The following is a 13,936-nucleotide window of genomic DNA, read 5'->3' as shown; positions in this document are numbered from 1 at the left end:
ATCATCGCATGATTGGATGAAAATACATGCCTGTTACTAGCAAGTAACAGCTGATTGGCAATAACAGGAACAATACATGGTTATTTTTTATCTGCAATGTTGCAACTACAGCAACAAAAGTACGCACTGACATCGCTTTCTAGATTGTTTACCGTTTCCCTTGCAATTAAACAATCACTTTAACATTTTTACTACAAGATATAGCGAATAAACAAATGAATGTGTATGAATGAATGGCGAATGAATGAATGAAGCTCCAAATGTGTGCTATTCCAAATAGTTATGTGACAAGCAAATATAAAAATGTTCTTTATTGACATGAAAAGTGAAACATACAGTACTTTCAGCCAGTATTATGGGGTTTGCCTTCAAAAATTACCAGCACTACCTGCACAAAGGGGGGAGATAAATTCAGACTGTTTAAATGTTAAACCAGCTTTAAACATTTTAAGCTGCAGTAAACCACAGAGAAAATACAGAAGACTTCAATTATTGATTTAAAAAAATGGAGAGAGAGAGAGAAGAAGAGAGAGAGAAGACCCACTTTAGATTCCTGTTCAGAGGGAACATCATAGTATGTGTTTCCAAACAGTATAAGTTGTTGGCGGAGGTAGACAGCAATAATGGATGCCATAATCATGATTTCACCGACACGAAAACAATATGATTTAAATTTTACATTAAAACGCAAGGAAAATTAACTGTTTCAACACACTGCCTGCCTATAATGACTACAGTCTAGTGGGGCAACTTATTCAATTAAAGCTGGGCCTATATAATAACAGTAAATACTCAGTTTCAAATTGTACAGCAATGTGTTGTATATTCTTACAAAACTATCAGCTATCTCTCTGAAGTTTTTTTTTCTTTTTTGCAAAAGCATAGTATAAGGCTAACAGCCACGAACACACTTACCAACAATGATATACAGTTTATGAACACGTGTCCAAGGGATTAAATCTTGTGATGAACAGAAATGTACTTTGTAAAAATGTTAAAATACTGCCAAGTCTACATTCTGTTGTGATCAAAGTGTGAAATACTTATTTTATAAACTGTTATTCCTCCTCCATGTTGGGGCACTTTTGCACCGGTGCGCCTCATGCTGCCAAAAATGACGAGAAATGAAGAGATTGTGACAGATTTGCTCATAATTATCCAGTAAGAAATTAGCTTTGGCATCCGATGTTTAGAAATTTACAAATGATCTTATATTGTAGGTGTAACTGTAACACTGTGGCGAAAAGGTGAGCGTTAACAAAAGTGTTCAATATACAAACAAATAATGTGCCTGACACTGACGAGTAAAATGTGCGCTTACGTTTTTAAGGTGAGAGACGTGAGAAATCTAATTCAAACAAGCTTAATAAGCAACTCTGTGTTGGCTGACTTTCATCAAAACACTCTGTGGCAAACTAAATGAACCTTGTCTCGCAGGGGATTCTGGAGTAGTCTGTTTAATTTATCTGACACACGAATGTTGTAGTGGATATTCACATTTGTTGTAAGAAAAGCTTTTTAAGTGATTGTGGGGGAAAAACATCCATACAAGCCTCTTTGTTTGTTTTTGTTTTTTTTCATCCACCGATTGATTCATGGTCCATTGGAGCTGTCTCATGCACTTTGTTGCTCAATCTCAGCGCTACTGCCAAACAGGGTCACCAGCTGCTCCTCATAGTTGGCAATGTTCCTCTTCATGATGTCCATGCACGGGCCCAGCAATCTCTCGAATGCTTTGACATCCATGGCTGACCAAAGACAAAAAAAAAAAGATCACAGCAGTCAGACATAGTTTAAAGGTCCAGTGTGTAAGATTTACAGGGACTTAGTGGCATCTAGCGGTGAGGACTGCAGGTTGCAACCAGCTGAATCTTCTCTCGTTAGATTCATTTAGACCCTAATCACACAGAAAGCGTTCTGCGGGTTGCAAAATGCGAGGCGCACCGCACTGCCTTTTTTTTCAATTGAATGCCACTGGTGTAAAAAAACAACAACACAGTAATTAGTATCTAGTTCCTAAAATGTTGAGGCAGAGGATACTTGCTGTAGCTCTGGTTGAGGGTGAAAGCCTGTCAGCAAACAGTTCTTGGGCACAGGGAAACAGACATCTGTGTGGGTACATGAGACCCTAACAAAGAGGGTGGATCACAGGGAGTACCACCAGTTGGTCCAGGAGCTTCACCTCAACGATTGCCATTTTCAGGCATATTTTAGGATGATTCGGGGGCAGTTTGACCACTCCCTGTCTATAATCTGGCCATATAGCTCTGGGTGTCCAGCAACCACTACCACCAGTTTCTCCTCCATTGTTTACCAACTGTAAACTTGTTGTCGTGACCACCACAGGAGGCCCGCCTCTCTAATCATCTGATTGGGCAATGACAAAAAAGATGACCAAAAACAGAGATGACGTGGGGTGCTTTTCCGCTTTCAGTTGAAGTTTTTTCAACTTGAGAAATTCAGAGCACTCCAGCAAAAATGTCAGACGCTGAAGGCGCAGAAACAAGAGGCGCGTCACAACGCAAAAACCATGGGCAAAAAGCTTTACTCTCACTAAAATCATTTACAAAAAGCTGCCTCCAGCTGCTAAAATGCTTTCTGTGTGATAAGGGCCTCAATGTTCATTGTTCAGGAGGTTTGGAAGCCGAATTGTCTGCAGAGGTCTCTTCCTCTCTAAAACAAATGGACCAGGTGATTTAAACCAGTAAAACACCAAATAAAGCAGTTTCACAATACAAATCAAAGTTTCTTCAATGCTATTTGGCACATCACAAGAGCTTGCTAATGTATGCTCAACTATTTTCTTTTATAACTTGAGATCCAGACGTTCAGGAGGTTTTTCCAGGAGCCATATTATCCTGCAGAGGTCTCTTCCTCTCTAAAGCAAACGGTCCTGGTGATTTAAACCAATAATAAAACTTAATAAAGCAATTTCACACTAAAAAAATCTGTTTTTCTGACACTGCTCATCAAAGAGGGGTCTAACTATGGTAGATGACGCAAAAATGTGAATGGCCCTATCTAGAGCCAGTGTTTGGTGTGTCCATTCTGGGCTCTGTGGATGAGGACCTACTTCCTAAGTAAATATAAACAGCTCATTCTAAGGCAACAAAAACACAACACTTCTTATTTTCAGGTCATTATACACTAAAGAAAACATACTTTTATTATACTCTATTGCTGCCGATATATATCCCCCTAAAATCCTACACACTGGACCTTTAACAATCATGGAGAATAATATGAAATAACAAGTGGTATTCTGTGGAATTAGCGTGCTGGCTGCAATATATGAGTGATCATAAAATTGCACAAAATATACCCAAGCATTTGACGCTTCCCACAGCGTAGGCTGATGCAGCTCTGGGCTTGTTTGTGACAAGCGCCAACTCCCCGAAATACTGGCCCCTAGTGCATGTGGCAATATGCACCTCCTCATCCTCCTGGTCTTTTTTCGTCTGGCAAGAAAAGAAAAGCACAACTTAACATAGCAGGACACAGAAATAAAGAGTTTTTTGATATTAAAATTTAAGAGTAGACTGGGCAAACATACCCTGCTTCTCTTCATGGTGATTCTAACTTGGCCAGACTCGACAATGTAGAAGCAATCTGCTAAATCACCCTGGAATACAAAGCACAAAAATAAGACACTCGCTCTGTGGCAGCAGAAAATGATCAATCCAAGAACACATTATATAAAGAGATTCATCACCTGAGCAATAATCTGCTGTGAATCACTGTACACCTTGGTGGATATTACGTCCACTACCTTCATTCTCTCGGAGAGCTGTGAATGAAAGGATATTTGGTTGCCAATAGTTTCACTATAAATGCGTACTGCACTTTCTTCACTCAGAACAAAACTAATCTTAACCTCTAATGATGTAAGCAGTGGTAGCGTTTCAATGAATGCCTCATACAGCCTCCTTTTCTTGGCATTGTTCTTCACTATAATCCTCCTGAATGTCAGACGATCCTGAAACACAGATTTAAACACAAGGAAAACATTCAGGCATTTTTGATGAGTCATTACATACATAATGGAGAAGGGGGGGGGGGGGCATTAGTCAGAAAATGGTGGTCCAATGTGACAGACAATTAATGAATATTGGTAAATGGTACTTGCACTTTTATAGTGCTTTTCTAGTCTCGACCACTCAAAGTGCTTTTACACTACATGTCTATCTATCTATCTATCTATACTTGGACATGAGAAGGAAGGAGCTGGGGACTGTACTGCAGATATTCTGATTTTTGGACGACCCCCTCTGAGCCACAGCAACCCTGCTGTTGTTGGGACAACAGCCAAAATAGGGGCTACAAAGTGTTTTTTTGTCATTGTGTATTAACTTATTTCTCTAATGGTACATTCCTAGTTTAAAGTTACTCCATGAAATTATTGTTCTTATTGTTTCTATTGTTGTTTCTTTTCATTTCTCTCTCTAGACTTTTCATTGCCTGTTAAAGGCGGGAATATCACGCTGTTATGCCGCCTTACTGTTCTGTACGTACGTCTGATTGTGGAAATGGGACAGAGTTGTCTCGCCTCTGAGCTGGCCACGGAGGTAGTAATAGCCCGAAACAAGGTCTATGTAAAACGTAAAGCCAGATAGACACGACCATGCGTGGAACGGATGTGATGTTTTGATTACGTGTTATGTTGGCGACCCACCACGGGGAAAAGAAGCTGTTAGCAGTTAGTAGCTAACTCAAAGACGAAAAACAGCAGCTGTAAATGTCGGCAAATCAGGAAAGCAATGAGATTCGGAAGTTCCTTACCCTCTGAGCAGAGGACAAGATCAGCCTTCTATGACTGTGAAATGATTGTGTATGACAAGTTGTGCCATTGTTGTAGTTTAGAAAGCGCTGCAACACGTATGTTACATGTCACACTAGAGGCCAATGCTGTTGTGTTACATGTGAGGCCTCTTTTGATTGCCAGGATGCAGTGTATAATCACACACTGGGGCAGACTGATGCCGCTTTCGTTTGGTCCTGTAAAAATGCAAAGGAGGCATAAAGAAGGGACTTTGTAGCAGCCCTATAGCATGATCTCTGTGTGAAAAGGGTTTCTCTTTCTTTTTCTTTCTCTCTCTCTGTCTGTACAATACTGTAGTTTTAATTTGTTGATCTGTTCTGTGCACACAACATCTATTGCAAGTCCTGGAAGAGGGGTCCCTCCTCAGCGGCTCTTCCTGAGGTTTCTACCATTTTTCCCTGTTAAAGGGAATTTTTGGGGGAGTTGTTCCTTATCTGCTGTGAGGGTCCAAGGACAGAGGGATGTCAGATGTTGTAAAGCTCTCCAAGGAAAACTGCGATTTGTGATATTGGGCTTTATATATGATTGAATTGAAAGTTTAAAAGATTGGGGTCTAGGGAGGCAGGGGTGGTGGGTGGGGTCAATGTGAAAGTGTAGAGCAGTGGTTCGCAACCTAAGTAAACTGACTCCTGACTCAGTGACATATTTTATGGCAGTTTCATATTACATTCAGTGCATAACAAGAAAAGTACAGAACAGCTGATAACCTGTACAATCAACCGAAACAGTGAGTGCAACAACTGCAGGACGTCTGTGAAAAATGAGCGATTTGGATGAGATTATTTCCTGATACAGTAGTAACTGTTTTATATGATTCTCTGTATCGTGTATTTTTGTTTATTTACGTTTTTTTTAATCACACATACTTAATAGACTCCCTTTTTTTGACAAATTCAGTGTTTTCTTCTCCCTGACACTGCTATATTCTTTTCCTAGCTCTTTGGTTGTTTTAACTGCATACTTTTCTAATGCAGGCTGAGGCTGTTCAGCAGAGAGTGAAGACTCTGTGAATATAGTTTGTGTTCAGGTCTTAACTGTGCCCTTATCCTGTGAGATTTTTTAAAGTTTGTATACTGAATATTAATCTAAATTTTAAAAAATAATTCAATTTAGTTTACTTCACAGAAATGAATGAAATGCTGAGATACAGGCCCACTGAATATATATTTTGAGGCTGTCTTACACTACTTTAAGTCAAGCAGGCCTTGCAACCCCCTGTGAAGCTTTGGGGGTATCACTGTGGTGCCTCACTGCTTTCACTTCTGTAAATAAATAATAAATAAAATGTCATTTTCAGCATATGCATATTTAGTGTGATATTGTTTCACAGCGCCGGGCTTTTTAAATGTGATCACACATTTTCTGATTAAGGTATATGGGGAAAAAGACTTTAATGAATAGGTCAATTTATCTTTTCTAATAATATGTTGATTTATGTTAATGTGTATTTTAAGATGAATTTTAATTTAAAAAACTTTATTAAAACTTAAATTATTAAACAATATTTCGGCGGCCCCGTGCAGGTAACTCTGAAGACCTCCTATGGGTTGAACACCCTCTGTTGAAGACCCAGGGTTTTGACTCAAATAATGGCAAGCACTATACTGCAGGAAACATGACCACAGCGCCCTCTAGCTGGGGAAAGAAACACTCCCTACATAAGAAGCATACACAGCTCTTACTCTGTGGTAAAGTGGTCAGCAGAGTCAGTCCCGTAGGCACGCAGACTCAACATACTGCAGCTTTAACATCCCACCAGTCTGCCACAATGTGAGCTGTATAAATCCCAGACCTCAATTAGACTCTGTCTATAGACTACTGTTTGCTCAGAGGCCCCACAGCAGCACTGTCCCTCCTCGACCTTGGGGGGATTGCCAGTTGAACGGGAACTGGCTGCTTGTTCACAGACTCAGACACACACAATGCAAGTAACCAGGTCAACAAAGGATACAGCTGCAACCTGCCCAGCTCGCACACAGATGACATAACAAAGCTGTTACCCACAGTTTGAGGACACGACCCTAACTGAGTCATTAATGAACAAGCTGCTTCTTCACAGATCGAGTAGCAACTGAATATTCACAACAGCTGTTCTGGACGCAATTTGTAAAAGAGTTGGATGTTGTCAAACTAGAAAACTGAAATTTTACTTAAAAATAGTAATGCAGGAGCGACACTGGACGTACTTGCTTGAATAAACAAGTTCAGCTGATCTGATAGCTGAGCTCTCTGAATGGGCTGCAAGACCTTTTTTAATAGGCCTGTATTACATTCATGATTTTTTCATACTCAGTATGCACGTTCATTAGCTTTAATCTATGCATTAATGAACATGTAAATTCATATCCAGGGGCACGATGAGTGCTCTCTCACTTTTTGCTTCATTCAGTGGGTTTTCCACAGTACGATATCTCAGTCAGTCAACATGATCTCACCTACGGTGCCAACACTGCCACAGACTACCTGGATATTTACAGTAAATCACTGACAGCACAGCGTGTTATAAAAACCCGAGCACGGAGCCAACTGTGCTCCTGCATGAGGATTTAATGGTTTACTCACTAGGCACCAAAGGGCTCCAGGCGAGGTGGCGATTATTGTGGCTGCCCTGGGGGTGTTGTACATCAGCGCCAGTTCTCCAAAGCTGCCTCGGTTGTCATAGCTGCCTACCAGCTTCTCTGTGCCTTCGACCTTCACGAAAATGTTAAACGTCCCACTGAATAAAAATACAAAGGAAAAAATCAGGGAAAATGTAAATGCACAGCTGACAAATTGGTGTGTCCAGAAATCTTAAATCAGCAGGATTATGTGATAAATACATGAATTTTAAAGTTAAAACAATCAATCAATAAGCAATTTTGTGAAAGATCACCTCTCAATAACATAAAAGTTGTCCCCATCGTCATCTTGATCAATGATGTGCTCCCCTTCAGTACAGAACTTCTCAAACATGGCATCAAGCACCTGAGACATCTCCTCCTGCGACGATGTGAAACATCAGTAAAATACATGAATGTCACGTGTAGAAACGATCACACAGAACCCGCTCAGCGTGCTGTTTCACCTACTTGAAAATAACCATCTTTTCAAATCATGCGTAGTGCACTGAGCTGTGGCAAAAAGTTGCTGGCCTCAGGCCGTGTTCTCCTTTGTGTAATTTAAGAGATGGCAGAGCACAAGCCAGAGGAGCACGGAGCGTTTATGGAACAATCCACTCACCGGATCCAAATTCTTGAACAGAAGAATGTCCCAACATGCTTCCTGTAGTCTCTGTCTCTGCTCATCGGTTTTTGGGTGGGTGACCTGCAAGTTGAAGCACAGGTCTTGTGATGTGACCCTATGATAGCCTGAATGTTGAAATTCAGATTCAGAGCTACAATTCATGCTGTCTGGAAAAAATCAACCTCAATATTAAGACAGGATATTTGTGGTATGAAAGTTTACCCGTGGCTCTTTCTCCTCGTCATCTTCATCAGGATTGAACGCTTCAGCACACACTGCACCACAGAGAACAACAGATTAATAATAAACTAGATACAGACAGCAAATTCCTCAAAAAAATCAAATTTCAGCGCAAAGACAGAACATTTGGAAACAACAACATCTTAACTCAAACACTTAAGAATAAAGCTTCATATTTAAGTGACCCAGCAGCACAACTTTCATCCCACTCTAACAACAGACACTGAATCTCTGGGATGATTCAGCGGCAATAAATCTTTCAAGAATAACAACTTTTCTCCTCTTAAGTGTGGGGCTTTGGGGGGATGCGGTGACGCTGGTGGCAGTCATACTACATTTCCTTCCTGTGTTTTAACGACAAGATGCTGTAGTCATAACAATCTTTCACTGGAATAAACCTAGTGTCTTTAAAAATGCTTTTTATTTCAATTCATTAATGGGGGAAATGTACTTTAATTCAGCAAAAGCATAACACTTAAACCCCCGCAACCTTGATGACAGAATATCTATACCCCTGTAACAGTACTTTATTAAATATTTTTTTATGTTATATATAAGTACACATTCTTTGGTTTCATGTTTAGTCTACTAAAAATGTAATTTCTCATCTGTTTATTGTGTGTTTCATTGACCCAATGATGATTTTGTCCCTCTGTGTTTGCACGTGGGAATGGGATTGGTTGTGGAGAAACGACCACTCCCTATTTAAGATGGCTTCTCATGACCAAAAAATTGTTTGCCTGATGAAGGTCTAGTACCAAAATGTCGCAAATAAATTATATATTGCAAGTTGGACAGTGTGCGGGAGTCCTTTTGAAGTGATAAAAGGTAAAAATATGCTTCACGTTACTGAATGCTTTCACTCAACAGTCAAAGGAGTTAATTTGTGGAATGTGAAATGTGTAACATACATAACAGATTTAAAGCAAATGTCTAAAAATATGATGATGAACAAATAAAAAACTGAGTTATGAAAACAAGTGTGTGCATATGAATTTTTGTTTGTGACTTTTATGTATATATCATATACATATACCGTAAAACTTCAATTAAACGCCCAGTCCCTTTTACTAGCCGGGTGTAGCTACACATGTTGATGAATACAGGCCTGCCTCAATTAGAGGCCTGGGGTCTCATTGATGAAACATTGCGTAGGATCCATGCAGAAAATGTACATACAGACAAAAGCCAAAAATCGGCAAAAATATTTGACAATTTCTACAATCAGGCTTCCACCTCACCATTTGCGTCACTAATTTCCCCTCTACAAAATGTTGGTAAGCATGGGTTAAATGTTTCTCCCATGAAGGCTGTTTTTATAGATCACAACTTTTGCATGGGAAGTGGCCTACGCTTCTTTCAGGCCTTGTTTTGTGCATACACAATGTTTATAAATGAGAACCCTGGTCTTGTTGCCAAGCAGTTAATTTTAACTGGAAAGTTGGCTACCCTCTTGAGCTAATGTTAGTTGAGAATGAGAATGAGATCGCGGATACAAGTGGCTGAAATGAGTTCCCTCAGAAAGGTAGCTGGGCTCAGCCTTAGAGATAGGGTGAGGAGCTCGGAGTAGAGCCGCTGCTCCTTCGCGACGAAAGGGGTCAGTTGAGGTGGTTCCGGCATCTGATCAGATGCCTCCTGGGCGCCTCCCATTTAGAGGTGTTTTGGGCACGTTCCACTGGAAGAAGGCCCCCCGGCAGACCCAGAACACGCTGGAGGGATTACATATCTCATCTGGCCTGGGAACACCTTGGGGTCCTCCAGGAGGAGAAAGAAAGCGCTGCTAAGGAGAGGGATGTCTGGAGTGCTTTGCTCGCCCTGCTGCCCCTGCGACCTGGCCCCGGATAAGCGGATGAAAATGGATGGATGGATGGACGGATGGATGGATGGATGGAATAAGGAGATGCTACACATTATTAGCTCGGTTGATTTCAATTTACTGAAACCCTGAGCACCAGAGAAGACCACAAGTCATTGAGGATTACCGGCATGATGAAAAAACAAGTGGTGACTCCCTTCTCTTGAATCATAAAGTCAGAATATGTGTCCATTCCTCAATTACCCAATAAGTGTTTTTAATTTAAAGTAATCCAAGTTATGAATATTGTTTTAACAGGATAATTAAGTATTGTCTTGGTATAACAAGGGTCATAACATGTAATTGATGATATTCAAAGCCTACTCTTTATCCATGTAATATTTACACTGGTTCAAATTAACAATTTGATTTTATATCCCATTTTTGTTGAGCGACAGTTTTGTGTAAAAGGAATTAAAGGCCTGTCCCATATAGACGCCTCTCCCTAATATAAGCCTGTTGACTTCAGTGATTTAAGCAAATAATTCTGGGCTACAGTATTTTGTTTTGCTTGTTTCTTTCATTTTCATCGTGGGTGCAAAAAACTACACCTTCTCAGTCAGCAATAGTTTTGGTTTGTCACTGCTTCAAAAGTAAAGATTTATTATTGTTATATTTTTTTTCTCATGCGTATTTGAGTTGGAAAATGACTCGTAATAAACTCAACTTGCTCATACTTTCCATTCACACTGTCAAACATGAAGATCAGTCCTAACACAGCTTAGTTATATTTGCACAGCCGGCATGTTACTATTATCATGAGCAGGAGATTATTAGTAGTTGGAGTACTTCTCTTCATCTCCCCTCCCACGTCACTCTCTGACATTATTAACCAGGCTGGAGACAAAGTGGTTTCACAAACTCTAATAAATCAACAATATTATATTAAGCTGGAGACAGTGAGCAAAGACAGATGGAAAAATACTTGTACTGGAGAAAATCTGACGTAGTCCCAGTCTTCATATGTCAAATAAGTTTTATATGTTTTCAGCACTGACACTGTCCAGAGTTTTCCTCTTTGACAGAGCAGGCTTGAAACAGCCGGCGAATGACAACTCACCTGATGCTCTTCTGATGAATCTGTTTATCACCGGTGCTGCAAAAGCACAAAAATATATATTAATGTTAGATTTACTTCATGATGACATACATCTCACAGTGACTGAATCACTGCTGGGAAGGGTTGGATTAATGCACTGTGCTTCTGCATCACATGTGCAGTGGAGTACACCCAGCCCTGTGCTCACTAAGGACCCATATTCATTTGGGTAAAACCTGAATAAGGACAGCTGCTTTGAAGTGCGTTTGAAATTTGAATGAGAAGAAAAATTCAAATGTAAAACACAGCATAAAGTGCTAAGCTGCCACACAATAGTCTCGGTATGAAATATACATTAGAGGAGGTCTCGTCCATTAATGGGCTGCAGGCCAGTGTTGTCCACGGAGGCTCATTGGAATATGATTTAGACAAAGCAGTGGAGGAGTGACGGGGTGCAATCCTCACCCAAAAATACTGCCATAGTTAGTTTAATGAGTTAATATAGTGTCCTTATGTAACCATTGCAGCCAGCCTTGCAGACCCCACCACTCATTGGGATGCTGTGTCAGAGCTCTGGGTTGCTATGCTACTTGCTGCACCTTATGGCAAAACTGCACCGGCCATTGTGTTGCATGTGACCACAGTTTAGGAAGCACAAATCCATCTAGGGGTGGTAAAACTCATATGCTGCATATGTTGCATCATAGCAGATGTTTAGATTTCTGCCTTTAGCTGCTTTGTCATATTTCTGATCCATCATGAGGGCAGGCCCACGAGGCCTGCACCTGAAACTGACAATATTCAAATGACCTAGAGGTGCAGCTCTGTTTGGAAAACACACAGTCCCCTTTTTTGTGCAGCTGCTGTGCCTTAACGCTGGGCTTATCACAAAAACGTGTCTGCACAGATGAAGAACAAGACACGCTCATTAACCATCATTCAGCCTCCGTGACCATATATGGCAAATGACAGAGCCGTGGTGGATGCAAGGTGGCGAGCAGCGGAGCATCACTGCGCTCAATGTGTCTCTCCCACTGCACAGATACATGCTCATTATTCTACATACATGAAGGACATCCGCTGTCACACATGCTGCTGACATTAATAAATATGTCGCCCTACCTATGAATTCCTCGTCATCGTCGTCCTCCTCCTCCTCCTCTCCGTTTTCAGAATCGATCTGCATGGCTTCGTCAATGAAATTGACCGCTTTTCCAGGTCTTGGGGCCGAATTTTGGTCATTGCCAAAAGAGGCCTCTTTGGTTTCACGCTCCTTCAGCTGGGTGAAGTACTGTAACGCAAACTCGAGCAAATCCCTGGGCTGATTCCTCAACACTTCCACGGTAAAGCTCTGTAACAGCTCCGTCAGTCCTTCAGGAATTTCTATACTCATTCCTGTTATCAGTCTATGGATGTGGACAAAACCGGTTTGCTGCAAATTTTTCAAAATGGTCAAAAACACACAGATGAGATGGAAAAAAGCCCCAAAATAAGCAGACGGGTGTAGTCAGAGCCACCCAGTCAGTCAGCGAGCCATCCACAGCGGATCCTCTCGTTTTCTTGAATGAAAATGGCTCTGGATTTTGCGTCCAAGCATCTTCTGCTGCTTCTGGCTACAGGAAACCCACGCATGTGACCCAGGAATCCATGGCAACCACCCATCCAGGGATTGCGTATGAGCAGCAGCAGCAGCGCACAAACTGCAGTCAGTCGCAAAATACAAATTATGGGAAAGAGAAACCCTCGGGTCTATCAGTCAGAGAGAGATTTTCACTGAGAGGGAAGAGATATCAGATGTTAGTATTGTGTCTGTGGTCCGGTAGCAGGAAGGTTTAAATTAAAAAAAAAAATCATAATCTAATTTTTAAAAAGATGTGAATATAAAATAATAGCAATAATAATAATAATAATAATTGCAGCAAGCAATAGTCTAACAGCACTGCTAAATAAATACTACATTTCAGGAAAGGAGTCTGTATAAACCTGCTGTAAGAACAGTGTGGCACTCCAGCTTAATTCCAATCATTAATTACATTTACAATCTAATTAATTGCCTTGAGACACAGTCTCATTATAGATGGACTGTCCCTTTAATAGCAGCAGCAATTTAAACCCTATTTCTTGTTCCAGAGGGAGAAGAAATAATAAATCTGATGCATATTTTTAATAACCTTTCAGAACATTGTGACTCCCAGGCAAATACTGTAAGCTGACACAGAGCTTCATTACAGGATGAAACATTCTGAACTGAATATTCTTGGTCTGAGACAGGTGATGAATGATGCAGTCATTTTGGCAGTTAAATATCAGCAATCGTGAGTTGTTTATGAATAGACAAAACGGCAGAAACTAGACCTTTCTTCTGGTGTTCACATGTGAACTTAAAGGTCCAGTGTGTGAGGTTTAGGGGGGATTTAGTGGCATCTAGTGGTGAGAACTGCAGATTGCAACCAGCTGAAACTTCTCCCAGTTGGGATTCCTGCAGTGTTCATTGTTCAGGAGGTTTTAACCGGGAGCTGAATTATCCACAGAGGTCACTTTCACTCCAAAACAAACGGACCTGGTGATTAAAACTAGGGAAAACACTGGCTTAAGCAATTTCAGATTACAAATCAGTGTTTTCCCACACTGCTAGCCCAGCAACTGCAAATGTGTGCTCACCTTTTTTCTCTGATAACTTAAGACTCCAGACGTTTAGGAGGTTTTAACTGGAAGCAGAATTATCTGTAGAGGTCTCTTTCTCCCTAAAACCGACACATTC

General features: G+C 40.8%; 1 protein-coding gene across 1 annotated transcript; it reads right to left on the bottom strand.

Annotated features, from left to right (window-relative positions):
* Positions 1-296: 296 nt before the first annotated feature.
* prkar2b (protein kinase cAMP-dependent type II regulatory subunit beta) lies at positions 297-12,716 on the bottom strand. Its single transcript, XM_033635873.2, has 11 exons — positions 12,298-12,716; positions 11,197-11,232; positions 8,264-8,316; positions 8,039-8,122; positions 7,692-7,798; positions 7,382-7,535; positions 3,875-3,976; positions 3,713-3,787; positions 3,554-3,622; positions 3,323-3,458; positions 297-1,748 (listed from the first exon to the last, which is right to left on the bottom strand). The coding sequence occupies exons 1-11, from the start codon at positions 12,566-12,568 to the stop codon at positions 1,615-1,617; spliced, it is 1,221 nt and encodes a 406-aa protein (XP_033491764.1). The 5' UTR covers positions 12,569-12,716; the 3' UTR covers positions 297-1,614.
* Between the last annotated feature and the right edge of the window lie 1,220 nt (positions 12,717-13,936).

This window comes from Epinephelus lanceolatus, chromosome 5 (genome assembly GCF_041903045.1).
Source record: "Epinephelus lanceolatus isolate andai-2023 chromosome 5, ASM4190304v1, whole genome shotgun sequence".
Lineage (NCBI taxonomy): Eukaryota > Metazoa > Chordata > Actinopteri > Perciformes > Serranidae > Epinephelus > Epinephelus lanceolatus.
The sequence above is the reverse complement of the archived record's forward strand: the minus strand, read 5'-3'. Positions and strand labels throughout refer to the sequence as shown.